The sequence below is a fragment of the Saccostrea cucullata genome, unplaced genomic scaffold (assembly GCF_032062105.1).
Source record: "Saccostrea cucullata isolate Sc308-1 unplaced genomic scaffold, CSIRO_AGI_Scuc_v1 ctg844, whole genome shotgun sequence".
NCBI lineage: Eukaryota > Metazoa > Mollusca > Bivalvia > Ostreida > Ostreidae > Saccostrea > Saccostrea cuccullata.
Window position 1 is genome coordinate 85559 of NW_026923586.1, and position 18550 is coordinate 104108.

At 35.7% G+C, this 18550-nt stretch overlaps 1 protein-coding gene across 1 annotated transcript in view; it reads right to left on the reverse strand.

Annotated features, from left to right (window-relative positions):
* Positions 1 to 3171: 3171 nt before the first annotated feature.
* Positions 3172 to 18550, reverse strand: part of LOC134264426 (fibrillin-2-like) — a 51601-nt gene continuing 36222 nt past the window's right edge. The window contains exons 62-105 of the mRNA XM_062746715.1: positions 18288 to 18404; positions 18087 to 18200; positions 17868 to 17981; positions 17523 to 17639; positions 16999 to 17112; positions 16740 to 16856; positions 16539 to 16652; positions 16332 to 16445; positions 16091 to 16207; positions 15735 to 15851; positions 15255 to 15368; positions 14968 to 15084; positions 14755 to 14868; positions 14479 to 14592; positions 14264 to 14386; positions 14065 to 14181; positions 13831 to 13947; positions 13536 to 13652; positions 13324 to 13440; positions 12974 to 13087; positions 12682 to 12795; positions 12412 to 12525; positions 12209 to 12322; positions 12003 to 12116; positions 11793 to 11906; positions 11585 to 11704; positions 11377 to 11490; positions 11173 to 11286; positions 10924 to 11037; positions 10706 to 10819; positions 10460 to 10573; positions 10006 to 10119; positions 9788 to 9904; positions 9217 to 9330; positions 8864 to 8977; positions 8615 to 8728; positions 8281 to 8394; positions 7627 to 7740; positions 7035 to 7151; positions 6669 to 6779; positions 4945 to 5058; positions 4277 to 4585; positions 3570 to 3878; positions 3172 to 3438 (exon numbers count right to left, since the gene is read on the reverse strand). Of these exons, the coding sequence (XP_062602699.1) occupies positions 3275 to 3438; positions 3570 to 3878; positions 4277 to 4585; positions 4945 to 5058; positions 6669 to 6779; positions 7035 to 7151; positions 7627 to 7740; positions 8281 to 8394; positions 8615 to 8728; positions 8864 to 8977; positions 9217 to 9330; positions 9788 to 9904; positions 10006 to 10119; positions 10460 to 10573; positions 10706 to 10819; positions 10924 to 11037; positions 11173 to 11286; positions 11377 to 11490; positions 11585 to 11704; positions 11793 to 11906; positions 12003 to 12116; positions 12209 to 12322; positions 12412 to 12525; positions 12682 to 12795; positions 12974 to 13087; positions 13324 to 13440; positions 13536 to 13652; positions 13831 to 13947; positions 14065 to 14181; positions 14264 to 14386; positions 14479 to 14592; positions 14755 to 14868; positions 14968 to 15084; positions 15255 to 15368; positions 15735 to 15851; positions 16091 to 16207; positions 16332 to 16445; positions 16539 to 16652; positions 16740 to 16856; positions 16999 to 17112; positions 17523 to 17639; positions 17868 to 17981; positions 18087 to 18200; positions 18288 to 18404 (5504 nt within the window). The 3' untranslated portion in view covers positions 3172 to 3274. The remainder of the gene's footprint in view (positions 3439 to 3569; positions 3879 to 4276; positions 4586 to 4944; positions 5059 to 6668; positions 6780 to 7034; positions 7152 to 7626; positions 7741 to 8280; positions 8395 to 8614; positions 8729 to 8863; positions 8978 to 9216; positions 9331 to 9787; positions 9905 to 10005; positions 10120 to 10459; positions 10574 to 10705; positions 10820 to 10923; positions 11038 to 11172; positions 11287 to 11376; positions 11491 to 11584; positions 11705 to 11792; positions 11907 to 12002; positions 12117 to 12208; positions 12323 to 12411; positions 12526 to 12681; positions 12796 to 12973; positions 13088 to 13323; positions 13441 to 13535; positions 13653 to 13830; positions 13948 to 14064; positions 14182 to 14263; positions 14387 to 14478; positions 14593 to 14754; positions 14869 to 14967; positions 15085 to 15254; positions 15369 to 15734; positions 15852 to 16090; positions 16208 to 16331; positions 16446 to 16538; positions 16653 to 16739; positions 16857 to 16998; positions 17113 to 17522; positions 17640 to 17867; positions 17982 to 18086; positions 18201 to 18287; positions 18405 to 18550) is intronic.

Sequence of the window (18550 nt, forward strand, 5' to 3'; positions counted from 1 at the left end):
CAAAATTTATTGGAATCTTTAAGATACATATTTCTGTGAAATTTTATAACTATATGACGTCTGTAAGAGTAAATAATAGCACAGTCCGCGTAATTTTTGAACGGCCCTCGTAGTTAACTATATTCTATAGTTATAACTTTGACACTTTGAAAACTTTGATTTACTATAGTGATAACTTTGACACTTTGAAAAACTTTGACGAAAACTTTGACACTTTGAAAAACTTTGACGAAAACTTTCATACTTTGAAAAACTTTGGCGAAAACTTTGACACTTTGAAAAACTTTAGCGAAACTTTTGACACTTTGAAAAACTTTGGCGAAAACTTGGACACTTTGAAAAACTTTATCGAAAACTTTGACACTTTGAAAAACTTTGGTGAAAACTTTGACACTTTGAAAACCTTTGGCGAAAACTTTGACACTTTGAAAAACTTTGGCGAAAACTTCTATACTTTGAAGAACCTTGGCGAAAACTTTTATACTTTGAAAAACTTAGGCGAAAACTTTGACACGTTGAAAAACTTTGGCGAAAACTTTGACACTTTGAAAAACTTTGGCGAAAACTTTGATACTTTGAAAAACTTTGGCGAAAACTTTGATACTTTGAAAAACTGGCGAAAACTTTGACACTTTGAAAAACTTTATCGAAAACTTTACACTTTGAAAAACTTTAAAGTCAATCAAAAATAAAGCGGCTGAGCTTGAGGTAAATGTATTGATAGAAACCACAGCACCTGATGTCATAATCGGCACGGATACCTGGACAAATAAAGACATACTGTCATCAGAACTCCCTGATACCTATACAGGAGGGATCGAGGTACATACAGCTATGGGGGAGTGCAGTTTACACTTCACTCACATCATCAGAGATATTCTCCAACAAATTGATTGAACCGATTGCAGTGAAGATCGACCTACTAAATGAGAAACAATTGATAGTATCATCTTTCTATCAACCTCCAGGCTCAGGTGAAAGTTACCTTGACAGTTTCAGGGAAGATAGAACATTTCTTAAACAGCAGTATAAGAAGGCAATCTTCCACATGTGCAGTGGCGGTGACTTTTCGTAGGGAGATCTTTCTGTGGAAAAGGGCTAATGTGGATGCAATCTGGGAAGCAATAAAGAATATGATAACATCAGGGATATCAAGCTAATATGGTCCAAGTTCAAGGGAATAATCAATGATTTGATGAGAAAATATTTACCAACTACGTTTAGTAGATCAAAGCCATCAAATCTCTGGACTGATACCCACCTAAACAGACTCACAAAGAGGAAAAATAGGGCACATCAAAAAGCAAGAAAGACCAACAGCAATAGGGACAGAAAACGATATCGCAAACTGAAAACATCTAGTCAGCGAGAAATTCAACTAGCAAGGGAAATTTTTTTTTTTACTGAAAGTGATATCTGTGGACTAAAAGAGATTCTGATCCTACATCAAACATCAAAAACAGGACACCAGCGGCGTGTCTCCACTCAAAGGCCCTGATGGTCTGCTTAACAGTGACACAGTGTCAAAGGCAGAAATCTTAAACATTGAACCTTTGGATATCAAGTAGACGTAGTGCTGTTATTTTTTTAAAGGCCTCTGATACAGTGCCACATCAGAGACTCCTACATAAACCGCACTTTTATGGCGTCATTAGGAAACACATGGAACTGGATCAAGGATTTTCTGGCGAAACGGACACAGCAAGTCACTCTAGAGGGTCAATCCTCTACCAGAGTTAATATCATTTCCGGGGTCCCCCAGGGGACTGTGATGGGACCATTAATCATCTTCATCAATTACTTGTCGGAGCGTACATCATCAGATGTGAGATTATTCGCTGATGACTGCCTGCTCTATAAAAATATCAACTCCATAACAGATGCCGAACAACTCAAGCTAGATTTGAAGTCGCTAGAGAAATGGGAATGAGAATGGCAAACGGAATTCTACCCCCTGAAATGTACAGTCATCCATGTCTCCAGGAAACAACGACCCATAATCAACAAACACCTCCTCCATGGTCACCTTTAGAGTCAGTCAGCAGTCGAAATACCAAGATATTACTCTAAACAACGAACTGAACTGGACGGAACACATATGCAATATCCGAGCCAAATTATGCAAGACCCTTGGCTTTCTTCGCCTCAGTCTACAGGGATGTAGAGCTGATATCAAATCTCTACTGCCTACAGTACAATGGTCAGACCCACCTTGGAGTATGCAGCGACAGTTTGGGATCCTTATCAACAGACCCAAAAAAATGCTGGAGAGTGTCCAGAAGAGAGCAGCGAGGTTTGTTAAGGGCAATTATGAGAGAACACCAGGCTGTGTAAAATCGATGATGGAGGAGCTACATTAGGAGCCCCTTGAAACACACCGACTAAGATCACGGCTCAACATGATGTAGAAGATCAGCAATGACCTTATCGATATTCAAGCAACATCGTACTTAACACCAGGGGATACTCGGACAAGGGGCAGCCAATACCGTCAGCCACCAACATATCGAGACGTGTACAAGTTTTTCTTCTTCACAAGGACCATCAGGGACTGGAACAGCCTGCCAGATCATGTTAAAGAAGCCAGTACCATCGACAGCTTCAAGTATCTACGGTAATCAACACCATGGCTGCTTCCTATGACCCTTAAGTATCATGCAGAACATCGTTTTTAACCGAGTTTTAACTGTAAATAAGAGGCTTTTAGCTGTGTTCGACATGCTACTACACTCGATATTGAGGTCGGCACAGGATAAGAAGAGGACAAGGCAAAAAAAGAATTCAAGTCTCCTACCGGCAGGTATTCCCTGTATATATAATAATTAAATCTTTAGGCCAAAAGTCCAAATGTTTCAATTCCAACAACATTTTCTAAGTGGAACGAAATCAAAACTTGATCTTGAACTCATCAAAAATAAAATAAGAGTATCAGCAGGTTTTTTTAAGTCCAGAAATTGGACTGAGAGAGAGAGAGAGAGAGAGAGAGAGAGAGAGAGAGAGAGAGAGAGAGAGAGAGAGAGAAAGCGAGCTCTGGTGACCATGTCATCGGTAGTGGCCAACAATAAGAACAAGAGGAGAGGAATATGATTACCTCTTGTCACTTCTTCTATTCATGACACTTAAAAATATGTCCTATGGTACCCTTTGTTATTTATAAATTAATGTTATAAATTAAAAAAAAATAATTTATTTCAATATAAAAAATATCACATATAAAAACAACAAAATATAAAAACAAAATAAATTACAATGAATAGCTAAAATCTAAAAGTGATTATCCATTACATGTAAATGTACATTGTTGTGCACGTTCTTCAAAACACGTACTTCCGGGACAGAATCGAGCTTGCGGGGCCTCACGTGTGCACGTGATATATTTATGTTTATCGTAAGGATGTCGAACACTCCTATTCACAGGTACTCTTTCACATATCGTGGCTGTAAAATGAAAAAAGAAATATGTATTGAAAAAAAATCATGCAAAATAACATGCTTGCCAAATTTGGAAGCAATTTATCATTGTTACAATTGCTATATTTACTTATTTCTGGTAAAGCAACCGTACTCACGTGGTATGAGGTAAACATTTGTTTCGTCATATTTGTCACCGCTTAAACAACGAATTTTGGCCTGGTTCCACTCCATTGTAAATAGATATGTAGCATTGACCGTTTGAGTTCTATAACAGTTTTTGTCCTCGTTTGTAATTTTAGCACTGTAAAACTGGTATGGTCGGAATTCCGTTTCGTTTGACAATTTAATTTCAAACTCTAAGTTTCCGTCTGGATAGCCAGGTCTGCCGGTACAGTTGAAGTCAATATTATTTTCACCGAAAAGTTCCTCAATTTTCGACAAGATGGGTTTACCTTGAGGTGCAGCTGGAAAAAAAATATGACGAGCTTTTACATCCTGTATGAAACATGTTTTTATTATAAACTTTCACTTTTTACAAGCCATTCCATACATAAGGAAGTTGCTATACGACAGGATTCATACAAATTAATAATGTATGCCATGCTCGGATCTAGAAGGGGAGGACCCCTCATTGAAACGCGGATCTGTGCTCATGTTAACCTGGTTTGAAATTTTTAGGTATGAAGATTTAAAAGTCAACGACTGCCCCCCCCCCCCCAAGAGTTCTGTGTCTTGCATGTCAAGAAATTTCTGGATTCATGGGTTCAATTTTTTTTCTTGACTTGGATAGACCCCCCCCCCCCACCCCCGGAAAAAATCTTGGATCCGCACCTGTATGCAGTAAGCTCACGTGACAACTCACTTGTAACTATGGCTTCCATATCCTGGGGTTGTTTGTTGTCTATCTTACAGGTATACAGTCCCTCGTCCTGACAGCGGAAGGTGGCGAACCTCACATTGATCTGGGCATTAGACCCTTCTATGTTGGGTTTGGCAATCACCTTTCTCCGATTGAATCTCGACTGAACTCTGCCATTGGGGTTGACACGGATAACAGGTATGTTATTTCGAACAACATCAAAATTCCTCCATTCCTCAACATTTCTGAGATCACACATGATATCCACATTCTTGGTTCCCATTTGCTTACGAGTAGATGTTGCAAACATGGCTAAAATGTCAAATTACACAAATAATATACATGTTTATAATTAATATTTATTGAATTGTATAATCTATCAAGAACTTGCAGTTTAATCGTATGTGAAACAAAATTTACGTAAAATACATGTACAGTTGTTAAATCAAGAGGATTCAAACAAAAGAGTTGAAATTTCTTTGAACTAAACACTTGAATATTATCGGGGACCTATATACAAAACTTAGTTGATATCAAGTATTTACCAAATCGTAATTGAAATTTTCAATGTTATAGTGGAAGAGATCTTAATTTAGTAGTAATTAAGTGATATCGAAAAAGAAGACATGCTAAATTTGAATTTTAAGAAAAGACTTTTTGCAAGTCCTTACCACTTTCACAGTTACGTCCAAAATAGGGGTCTGTACACGTGCATTCATAAGAACCAATGGTATTCCGGCATGACCCACCATTCTGACATGGTTTAGACAGACACTCATCGACATCTTCAAATAATAAAACCAAATAATATTTCAAATTAATCGCGCACATACCCTATTCGGCAAATAGGCCAAACATTTTCTATTCAACATCTGCATATTAAACATCCAGTTGGTTATGAGTTTTAGCTCACCTGAGCCGAAGGCTCAAGTGAGCTTTTCTGATCACATATTGTCCGTCGTCCGTCCGTCTGTAAACTTTTCACATTTTCGACTTCTTCTCAAGAACCAATGGGCCAATTTTAACCAAACTTAGTACAAAGCATCCTTGGGTGAAGGGTAGTTTAAATTGTTAAAATGAAGGGCCAAGTCTCCTTACAAGGGGAGATAATCAAGAAAAGACAAAAATAGGGTGGGGTCACTAAAAAATCTTCTTCTCAAGAACCACTGGGCCAGGAAAGCTGAAACTTATGTGGAATCATCCTTGAATAGTGTAGATATTAAATTGTAAAAATCATGACCCCCGGGGGTAGGGCGGGGCCACAATAGGGAATCCAAGTTTTACATAGAAATATATAGAACAAGTCTTTAAAAATCTTCTTCTCAAGAACCACTGGGCCAGGAAAGCTGAAAGTTATATGGAATCATCCTTGGGTAGTGTAGATATTAAATTGTTAAAATCATGACCCCCGGGGGTAGGGCGGGGCCACAATAGGGAATCCAAATTTTACATAAAAATATATAGAACAAATCTTTAAAAATCTTCTTCTCAAGAACCATTGGGTCAGGAAAGCTGAAACTTATGTGGAATCATCCTTGAATAGTGTAGATATTAAATTGTTAAAATCATGACCCCCGGGGGTAGGGCGGGGCCACAATAGGGAATCCAAGTTTTACATAGAAATATATAGAACAAATCTTTAAAAATCTTCTTCTCAAGAACCACTGAGCTAGGAAAGCTGAAAATTATGTGGAATCATCCTGGGGTAGTGTAGATATTTCATTGTTAAAATCATGATCCCCGGAGGTAGGGCTGGGCCACAATAGGGAATCCAAGTTTTACATAGAAATATATAGAACAAATCTTTAAAAATCTTCTTCTCAAGAACCACTGGGCCAGGAAAGCTGAAAGATATATGGAATCATCCTTGGGTAGTGTAGATATTAAATTGTTAAAATCATGACCCCAGGGGGTAGGGCGGGGCCACAATAGGGAATCCAAATTTTACATAAAAATATATAGAACAAATCTTTAAAAATCTTCTTCTCAAGAACCACTGGGCCAGGAAAGCTGGAACTTATGTGGAATCATCCTTGAATAGTGTCAATATTAAATTGTTAAAATCATGACCCCCGGGGTAGGGCGGGGCCACAATAGGGAATCCAAATTTTACATAAAAATATATAGAACAAATCTTTAAAAATCTTCTTCTCAAGAACCACTGGGCCAGGAAAGCTGAAAGATACTAGTATATGGAAGCATCCTGGGGTAGTGTAGATATTAAATTCTTAAAATCATAAAAGGGAAGGGGGTAGTGGGGCATGATAGGTATAGCATGAGGGGAAATCTGGTAAGAACTGCATCACCCAAGTTACTCAGGTGAGCGATGTGGCCCATGGGCCTCTTGTTTAGATTTGAATACATAAATTCTGTTAAGGTGAATAGCCGTCCCTACCTGTCTCGCAGTGTTTGTCGGTCCACCCCGGCTCACAATCACACACGTAAGATCCCGGCTCATTGACGCATGCGCCATGGCTGCAGGGAGACTCAATACATTCGTCAACATCTGTAATAACCAAGGGCAAAATAGGGATATTTTGTTCAATTTCCTATCTATATGTTATAATCTTCGCTAATATAATCGCAACTAAGATTTAAGGCTTAAGCTTGATATCAATTATTGGACTGTTTCTTCATTGAAGGCTTTAAGCTGTTAATTGTGACTTAAAGCTAAACGTACCAAACCTCAGCCAAGTTTACTGTATAGATCTACAACTATTTGGACGGAAAATGACTCTATTGTAAATCAGTGCTTGCTAACCTTCTCCACAGGTCTGGCCTGTCCACCCCTCCGTACACTGACACATGTAGGATCCCTCATTATTCTGACATACCCCGCCGTTCTCACACGGATTGTTCAGCTTACATTCGTCAACATCTATTGATAACAAAAAATGATACTCAGGACTGTCTTCATTGGTTATAGATATATATATGTTTAAAATATCAACTTCAATTATGATATTACGAGAAAGTAATACAGTGAAACACGATTTTGGTGAGCAGACATATATTGTATACCGGGAAATTTTCGCCCTCTTCTTGATTGGGCGAATTTAAAAAGGGGCGAATGCAAATTACACGGCATAATTTCTTAAACAGAACAATACCTGGGCGCATTAAAAACGGGGCAAACTTGTTCGCAAGTGCAAAAGGGCGAAAATAACACGGGGCGAAAATAACCCTGTTTAGAGTACTGAATTGACTAACAAAGTAATTTTTATCCACCGTTGCTTTTAAATATAATTATTGTGAATTTAAGGATATACCCTTCTTCATTGGTTCGAAGCAAAATTAACCACCCCTTGGCACTTTTCTAAGCGTGTTTTGCTAATAATGTTAAAGCTACTCACCCTTTTTACAGTTAGCACCTGTCCACCCTGCGGCACATTTACATTTATACGACCCCTCTGTGTTTGTGCACACTCCTCCATTTTCACAAGGATTGTTCTCACATTCGTTAATGTCTGTGAAATAAAAGAGTCATCTGATCTGTTAACCACTTTTTCAATCTAATTAAATTTGATAGTAGATCCATTTGCATACTCACTACAATCATTTAATGTAACAATATGCGAGCGTATCTAACATATAATTCTAAATAAATTGACACTTTTTTCAGGCGAGAAATATCAGCGATTTTCTTGATCTTTTTTTCTGTCGGATATTTCTGGCTACAAACCTTTTTGATTTTGTGTTTTTAGTTTTAATTTATCTAACAGATGAATTTCATATTGACCCTAATTATCTTGGTTAAAAGTGTTATATTTGAATAGAGTTGAAATAAATATCTACTCGATCTGAAAATTACAAGGGCTGTTAAATAAAAATCTCATAAATATAAATCATGACGAAAATTTTGTTGTATTTTATACTTATTTGAATATTTACTTGTCTATACTCAAAGGTTCTGGAAGCAGTTCGCCGTTTTTATCGATTGTAGTTTTACAACTTCTTTCCAAACAACCTACTGTTTATGAAATTAAAAACTTTCATTTTTTTTTTACCTTTATTGCAGTCTGGCGACTCCCATCCAGCTTCACACAGGCATCGGAATGAACCCTCCGTGTTTTGACACGTTCCCCCGTTCTTACAAGGGGATGACAGGCATTCATTTACGTCTGCAAGTATATGTACATATATTTCTTTTTTGAATTATAGTGTTTTGAAATGAACTCGATTTAGTTGTATGACGAGGTATTTCTCACTGATAACACGTATGTCTGTAAATGGTCTTCGTTGAATTAAATTCATCAAAATTATTACAATTTTCTAATAATTTATTAAAATCAAAATATGAGAAAATGGAAATAGAAAGGTGAGAATAATGGCTAATTTTACCTTGCAGACAGTCTTTACCGGTCCAGCCCTTATCACACTGACAGGAGTAGGAGCCCTCGTTATTGATACACGTTCCGCCATTAGCACAAGGTAAGGTCGTACACTCATCCTTGTCTGAAAATATCAGGAAAAAAATATCATCCATATGTTGTATGAGGTGATTCTAAACCGAAAGTTTTACACCAACAGATCGAATAAATGTGGTAAAAACGAATACGTCATTTAATTCTCTGATGGTTTTTGTCTAACCTTTATCGCAGTGTTTTCCGGTCCAGCCTGCAGCACAAGAACACCTGTAGGAGCCCCGAGTATTCGAACACGTTCCGTTATTTACACAGGGGTTGTTCGAGCATTCATCGACATCTGACAATTGCATAATAAAACGGAATTAAATCGAAATGCAGTCACTATAAAATTAAGGGACCAGTATAATTCTTTTCAAATCAACTATGTCATAAATAATTCATTAATATTTTTTAATAGTAATCCGAACATTCTTTCTAGATTTCGTTTATTTATATTCTCCCTTCAAATGATCTGAAAACCTTAAAAATGTTAACAGAAGTAAAAAAGAAGATAAATAAAAAGTATTGTCATCATACCAGTATCACACGTGGCACCTGTCCACCCTTCCTTGCACGTGCATGTAAAGGACCCCTCATTGTTGTTACACGTGCCGCCATTTTGACAGGGGAACTGGTTACATTCATTCACATCTTTTTAACAAAACAAGGCAAGATTATTCCAGGTATGTCTAATTTGGCTAGTACATGTGTCTCCATTGAGATTAAATAAATTTATATCTAAATTATGTGAAATGCTTCAAAAGTAAAGGCTCTAATCTCCATAACGCTAATTTTATCTTCGTGATGCAGGTCCTTATGTATTTTGATATCTTTTAAATGGAGCGAGATATTTAACTGATTTCATTTTAATTAATACAACAATACTTTATTTAAACATGTAAAAAATATGGATGTTTACTTTTCAATTTTGTCGGTGCTCCGTGACCCCATTTTTGCTGTTCTAAATCTTTGATAATTTTCAGAAATATGAAGATATATTCCAATTTTTTTTATCAAATTATTTATCTGTTCCATATTTATCTACGAACTTTTTGAATGACCCTCGTATTTATCTACAATATTGTTTTAAGGTTCTTTATTTCTTTACCTGTCTGGCAGTCCTGCCCTGTCCATCCCACCACACATTTACATTTATAGGACCCCTCTGTATCCACACACGACCCGCCATTAAGACAAGGGGAGGATACCTCACACTCATTTACATCTACAAAATAATTATACGTTTTCAAACCGGTTAATTGGGTAAGTACAAATAGAATATTAATTGTTATTCAAAGTATTATTTTTATTTTTGGATTTACTCACTTTGTGAGCAGTCGAGTCCCTGCCATCCTTTCTCACAGTCACACGTGAATGATCCTTCATTGTTGAGGCATGTGCCGCCATTAAGACAGGGGGAGGTCAGGCACTCGTCAACGTCTGTGGTAAATACATGGAAGTTAAAACATTTTGATAAGTATTAAGAAACACTGCATGTCACCGTAGTTCAATTGAAAACAATTGGTAGGATGATACATTTTTTTATCATTTGATTTTCTCTTAATCCTAGTAAATTATTACGATGTATAAAGCTTTAGCGTATTCTTTTCCAGTTGTATTTCATCAAGTTTGTTAGATTTCGTTAAAAGAAAAATAAATACCTTTACATTGTGTATTTTGCTTTTCAACATAAATCATCTAGCTGCATGAGTTTATCTTTATACGAAAGAAAATAAGTACTTATTTTTGCCCAATGATGCACCTATAACTACTTTGTTACCTTCGTCGCATTGTTTGCCCTGCCAGCCTTCCGTACAATGGCAATAATAGGATCCCAGTGAATTGGCACAGGTACCGTTATGTTGACAAGGCGAATTTTCACATTCATTTTTATCTGCAAAGATGTATTAGGAGACATTAAACACATATACAATGCAAAATCCAAAGATTTCTGCTGCATCAGGTTTCAAAAACATTTTTTAAAAAGTTCTTAAGGATTAGAAGGCATCAGCGCTAGAATACAGACCTTGCTCGCAGTCATATCCCTGCCACCCCTCCGTACAGTTACAATAATAGGATCCGTCCGTGTTCATACATATCCCACCATTGTTACAGGGGTCGTTATTGCATTCATTGACATCTACAAAAAGAGGGATTTATATATTACCAATATAAAATCGTGCCTAAACAATCATGCCGATATATGGATTTAATATAAACAAATGTGAGTAAGTAATTTCTCGCCTTCTCTGCAGTCTTTGCCTGTCCATCCGTTGTTACAATCACATTTATAGGATCCTGGATTGTTGATACACGTTCCATTGTTTTGACAAGGTGAAGAAAGGCATTCATTCTTATCTAATAAATACAAAAATTTAACTTTGAAACAGACACACTTCAAAAAAATACACTGCGATCCATTCGGGAGTTTTGATTTTGGTTCCAAATTGAAAGATCATTTTGCTTTTCTGTGATAAAGATACAAAATCTTACCATCCTGGCAATCATCTCCCTCCCACCCTTCCTTACAGCTACAAGTGTATGATCCGGCGGTATTCAAACAAACTCCGCCATTTTGACAAGGGGAATTAGCACACTCATCACGATCTGTGAAAAAAAAAATAAAGAAAACATAAATGAAACATCATGTAAAACAACAGGTATTAAACATTTAGGATTCCATGTGGGACTGCGTACCTTCTTTGCAATCCTCGCCATGCCAACCATCTGTACATGCGCAGTCGTACGATCCCTGGTTGTTTATGCAGGTTCCATTATGTTGGCATGGGTTATCAAGACATTCATTCACATCTTTGAAAAGAAAAGTAAAAATAAAATATTGCTTTTTTTTAAATGAATTATACCAATTTTTGCACTATAACTAATCAATCCTTATCTTCATTACCTGATTCACAATCTGTTTTGCTGCTCATCCATCCCTTTGTACAAATACAATAATAGGAACCATTGTTGTTGACGCATGTTCCACCGTTTTGGCAGGGGGAATTATCGCACTCATTGACGTCTGTATGTATAGTACAGATATAAATTAACAGAGAATTTTTTAATTATTTTAGTTTTGTTAGTAGACTCATGACAAAACGTTATGGTACCTTTCTTGCAATTTTGTCCCGTCCAGCCTATCTTACAATCACAGTCATAAGATCCCAGGGTGTTTATGCACGTTCCGTTGTGTTCGCATGGCATGTCATCACATTCATTAATATCTGTTCCAATTAAAAACATCAATTAAAAAAAATTCTAGGCTGTACATGAATTCATTTTACATATTTAAATTTCTAAGTCCTTGTGAACTTCTTTACCCTTTTCACAGTTTTGTCCCTCCCAGCCCTCCGTACAATCACAAGCATAAGAGCCTTCACTGTTTATACAATTGCCGCCATTTTGACACGGTGAATTGTCACATTCATTTACATCTGCAAGATAATTATCATAAATATATAAAATCTCTAAATAAATCGCTAGAATCTAAACAATTTTTTAAACAAAAAAAGTATAAGAAACGTACCAGTGTCGCAGTCTTTGCCCTGCCATCCCGTTGTACAATCACACTTGTAAGACCCTAGGTTATTATGGCAGGTTCCATTATTCTGGCATGGCGAATCATCGCATTCGTTCAAGTCTAAAAAGTAGTTAATGATGATTAATAAATAAATATATAACAAAGGTCGTATTTTATGTCGGTTGTAAATTAGAAAATAAAATGGGTACCATTTTCACAATTGGGACCCATCCACCCCGGGGCACAGGAACACATGTATGAGCCTTCATTGTTGATGCACGTTCCGTTATTGTGACATGGGGAGTTCAAACACTCATCAACATCTGGAAGAACAATACATAAAGAAAACAACGTCCTATTTAGTAATTTTTATAAGGATAATCATTCAGTGCAATAAAAAAGGATGATAAATAGAAAAAAATCAGTAAAAGATATATGCATATAATTAAAACAAAAGAACCCGGCGGAATATTTCGTACCGATTTCGCAGTCTTTACTTTGCCATCCATTATCGCAGTCACACGTGTAGGAGCCCACGGTGTTAATACATGTTCCGTTATTCTGGCAGGGAGAGAACTCACATTCATTGACGTCTAGAAAAACGAGATTAAATATACATTGACACACAAGTTTTAATGATCGTAAAATGAGCATGACCAAAAGTTTTAAATCAATAAACCAAATTTATATAATTTTAATATGTACGTATTTAAAAAAAAAAAACCAGGATACTAGTTATTACAAAGTCTTCTCTTTCGAGGATTGACAAACCTGTTTGACAATTTTGTCCCGACCAGCCTTTCGTACAATTACAGAAGTATGATCCTAGGTCATTGATACATATACCGCCATGTCTGCATGGTGAGTTACTGCATTCATCCACATCTAGAATCATTCAAATACTTATATAACTATTCTTCATAATTGAAAGATTGATTGATTAATTGTTATTAGGTCTTTTTTTGTTCCCATTGAAAATGTTTTACTAAAAGAGAGACGCCACCATAAGAAAATGACTTTTTCTTTCATTTTTTTCATAACTGAAACGTCAAGCTTATGAAATATTTGTTTTAAAATCTAAACATTATATCAATAATTCAAACAATGTTAAAGATGCATACCCGTTTCACAATCATGCCCTGTCCAACCTGCCATGCAGTCACACGTGTAAGAACCATCGTTATTCATACAAGTTCCATTATTTTGACAAGGTTGGAATTCTATGCATTCGTCCACATCTTAAAAATTAAAACAATAATCACATTTTAAACTTTGATTTCAAGTAAAGAAATTCATACATAATGATAGGTAGTAAATATATGAATTGCTATACCTTTTTTGCAATGTTTTCCTGTCCACCCTGGTGTACACGTACAGAAATAGGAGCCCTCATTGTTTGTACATATCCCATTATTCCGACAAGGGTCCATTACTGTACATTCATCAACGTCTGCAAAAAATAAGAATACATAACATCTCTAAGTACTTCGTTAGAAATCATGATTATAACTTTATTTTCAAAACTTTCGATAGTTTTAGTATTCTACATCAAAAAAGTGTTGCTCCTACCAGCCCGCCGTACATTTACATTACATACATGCGATCTTATGATAGCTTTAATATCCCACCTTCATTACAGTGTTGTCCCTGCCAGCCGGCCGTACAATTACATGCATACGATCCTTCATTATTCAGACAGGTTCCATTATTCTGACATGGGGCATTTTCTAGGCATTCGTCAATATCTAATATTGAAATAATTACATAAAAATAACTATTCTAAAATTGTTTATAAGCGCTCACAATTTGGAAACCAACTAATTTGAATAATTGTTTTATACCAGAAAATTAAATTTCTATACCATTTTCACAGTTTTGACCTCTCCACCCCTTTACACAATCACATTTATAGGATCCATCGCTGTTGATGCAGGTAGCATTATTTTGACAGGGGTCATTCACATCGCATTCGTTAATATCTGCAAAAACATTAGTCCATTATTGATTAAAACTTTATATCTTCAATGCGTGATTGGAATTTTTGGAAGATTTCTCTCGTACCTTTTTCACAGTTTTGATCTTGCCAGCCCTCTGTGCAGTCACATTGGTAAGAACCTAGTGTATTGATACACGTCCCGTTATGTTGACAAGGAGAGCCACCGGCCGCTTTGCATTCATTGTCATCTATAGAATATATACATATCAAATTAAAAGAAATATATCGTATGAAAAATAGAAGTAAGAAAGAACTTTAAAAAAACCCTATTATTTTTCACCTATTTGGCAAATATCTCCAATCCACCCCTTGACACATTCACACGAGTAGGATCCCACGTTATTAACACAGGTGCCATTATTAAGACATGGGTATGAGGCACATTCATCATTATCTGTGAATAGAAATGGCATCTACTTATTATCCACGGGCTATTTTTTTGACAAAATCAATTTTCATTTTTTTTTTTTAATTTTGAAATATAAATAAGAAGAAATGTTTTATAGGACATGAATAGTTAAGTATAAATTATTTTAATATTATTTTTGTTTCTTACCACCATCGCAGTGTTTTCCCTGCCAGCCCTCCGTACACTCACAAATATAGGATCCCTCAGTGTTATAACACGTGCCATTATTTTTACAAGGAGACATTAAACACTCATTAATATCTGAAATGGATTAAATCCAACGTACACTTTCAAACTTGACGTTTTTAAAATGAAATCATTTTAATTTCTAACGATTCCCCAGATGTGTGACTTTTATACCTATATCGCAATGTCTCCCACTCCATCCTTTCTTGCAATCACACGTATAAGACCCTTCATCATTGTAACATGTACCGTTGTTCTCACAAGGGGAATATAAACTGCACTCGTCCACATCTGTTTCCAGAAACGTGAACAAGTGTTAAGAAAAAGGTTATGAAAAGAAACGAATTTAATATTATCTATTTTATCATGGAAAGATACAATTATTTTTTCACAGTTTAGAATAATACCTTTACAGAAATCCTGCAAATGATGATAGTGATAACATAAAATTAAGGACTTACCAATATGACAGTCTTGTCCCTGCCACCCCTCCGTACAATTACATCCGTAGGATCCCATTGAATTAATGCACGTGCCATTATTCTCACATGGGTAGAGTTGGCACTCATCGATATCTTATTATTTAAAATAAAAAATAAATTTAAATTCATTCATTTATTTATCAGTATTAGTTTTTGAATTTATATGCATATATATCTACACATGAAAATATGAAACAAAAACTAGTACTTTATTCAACGTATCAAACACATAAATGGTTCACAAAGTACAAAGACTCATCCAGAGACAGAACATAAGTTAAAAGTTATTTTCTGTCCAGCTTGGAGCACATACAAAAATCAAAGAATGTTCTTTGTTCTTTTATCTTATTTCCATTGTATAACAAGGAACTGTTTTATATTGAATAATTTGAAAAGGCTTGTGGCTTTCAGCTCAGTTACCATGTCTATTAATTTACAAAATAAAAGGGACATATTTACCCGTTTCACAATGTTGTCCCGTCCATCCCCTGTCGCAATCACAAGTGTATGACCCAGCATTGTTATTACATGTCCCATTGTTAGTACAAGGTGCTACCTCCGTACATTCGTCTATATCTGTTAGTTATAGACATGTTTAAGTGTGCTATTTCTTTGTACAATGTAATAACAGATATCTAAATTAACTCGTATTCAAACCGGAAGTGGTTAAAATAAGACAAAAATTGAAGAAAACAGTAGGATAACAGTCCATAATTCAACACAATTTTTTGATGATCATAAATGCTACATGTTTTTTAAAGTCCTAATTTCTTTTTGCTAGAGTAAATCCACTTTTGTAGGTAAAAAAACCTTACCTCTATCGCAGTGCTTGCCTCTCCACCCTAGTTCACACGAACAACTGTAAGAACCATCGTTGTTGTTGCAAGTTCCATTGTTCTGACATGGCTCAAACACAGTGCATTCATTTATATCTAAAACGTACATATTTTACAAATCAACCTTCAGACACTTTCCTTCAGTCGAGAATCACATACACATTACATAAGGATTATACCATAAACATTAATAATTTCATATATCGAGTATATACTTTACCCTTTTCGCAGTCATGGCTTTCCCAACCCTCTGAACAGGTGCAGGTATAAGAACCATAGGTGTTCATACAGGTGCCGTTATTTTGACAAGGGAAATCCAAACATTCATCTCGATCTAAGTAGAAAATAAGTAAATAATTCAAATGCAAAGTTAAATCAACAAAAATTATACAAGAACAATAGATAAGAAAGAGTTTGATTTAATCACCTTCTTTACAATCTTTATCTTCCCACCCGTCTTCACATGTACAGGTGTAGGACCCAATGCTGTTTGTGCATGTACCATTGTGCTGACAAGGTGCTTGGAGACATTCATTCTCATCTTAAATTGAAAAAAAAATATAAAATATCTGCAAACCTTTCAAGGGATTGTTCAGTTCATGATATACATATTTATTACAATGAATACCTTCTTGACAATGTTGTCCCTGCCAGCCCTCCGTACAGTTACATACATAAGATCCTTCATTGTTTATGCATGTGCCATTATTCCGGCATGGACTGTATTCAATGCATTCATCAACATCTGAAAATATATCCAAATTTATGCGTTAAAGGCAAGTCAATTTTTTTTTAATTAAAATAAATTCTTAGTTCCAATGAAAAATATTGATCGTTAATAGCCTGCGTATTGTGATAGGTTGATGAAATACTAGTAAAATATTCACCAGTTCTGCAGTTTTGATCTTGCCAGCCATCCTCACAATTACAGATATAGGATCCGATAGTGTTAATGCATGTTCCATTATTCTCACACGGGCTTACAAGGCATTCATTTGTATCTGAAGATTTCAAATTAGATCCATTTTGGTGAAGGAAAAATTGAAAAATTCGTAATGATTTGAAGAATGATTGATTGATTGATTGTATACTGTTTAACGTCCCTCTCCAGAATATTTCACTGATATGGAGACGTCACCATTGCCGGTGAAGGGCTGCAAATTTAGGCCTATGCTCTGCACTTACGGCCTTTGAGCAGGGAGGGATCTTTATCGTGCTACACCTGCTGTGACACGGGGCCTCGGTTTATATGGTCTCATCCGAAGGACCGCCCCATTTAGTCGCCTTTTACGACAAGCAAGGGGGTACTGAGGACCTATTCTAACCCGGATCCCCACGGGACGATTTGAAGAAAGAATTTCATAAGTAAAGCTAAGCTATCAATTATTACACTATACATCAATCACTATACCTATTTCACAATGCTGTCCCTGCCAGCCTTCAATACAGCCGCACACGTAGGAGCCTTCAGTGTTCGAACACGTTCCGTTATTTTGGCAGATTGTGATATCATCACATTCATTAACATCTAGATAAATATAAAAAGTCGCATGATTTTTATATTTTATATATAAATATATTTAATATATAAAAATATATTTAAAAGAAATTCAGTTCCAGATAAGATAAAGGTTTTTGTTCTATTAAATTTCAACTCACTGAGTAAAAATTTGACCCCCTGTTGTACCGCCACATTATCGCTAAATACTGATAACATATTGCATAAGTTGATTGTTTAAAAAATATTTCAAAATACCTTTCTCGCAGTCATAGTTTGTCCATCCTTCTGTGCAGTTACAAAAATAAGAACCCTCTGTGTTAAAGCAGGTACCATTGTTCTGGCATGGGAAATTCAAACACTCATCTACATCTGAAAATATACAAACAAAATATTGAAACAAAATGAAAAAGAAAAAAATACTGAAGAGTGGAATAACTAGTGATCGCTTTGTCTTTTTTGGGCCTCTATACTTGCCTTTTTCACAGTTACCGCCTTGCCATCCTTTTGAACATTTACATTCGTATGAGCCAAAGTTGTTTATGCACGTTCCGTTATTGAAACAAGGTTCAACGGCACATTCGTCTGCATCTGTAGAGTAAAAACAAATTGATTTCGTGATGTATATGATTATTAAACGAATTTGTCAATATTGAGAGACAGAGAGAGAGTTTTTACCATCATCACAATGTTGTCCTAACCAGCCATCCGTACATAGACATGTGTAGGATCCATTATTGTTCACACAAGTTCCGTTATTTTGACAAATCTCTCCCGTCAAACATTCATTCACATCTTCAAGAGAAAAAAAAAGAAATTGGGTACTAATGAATCTATAAATGCATTTACATAAAGATCAATTATTTTGTTACCAAAGCACATCAAGTAAAAATTATTATTTATTCTTTCAAATTAAAAAGAAAATAAAAAACAAGTGATTT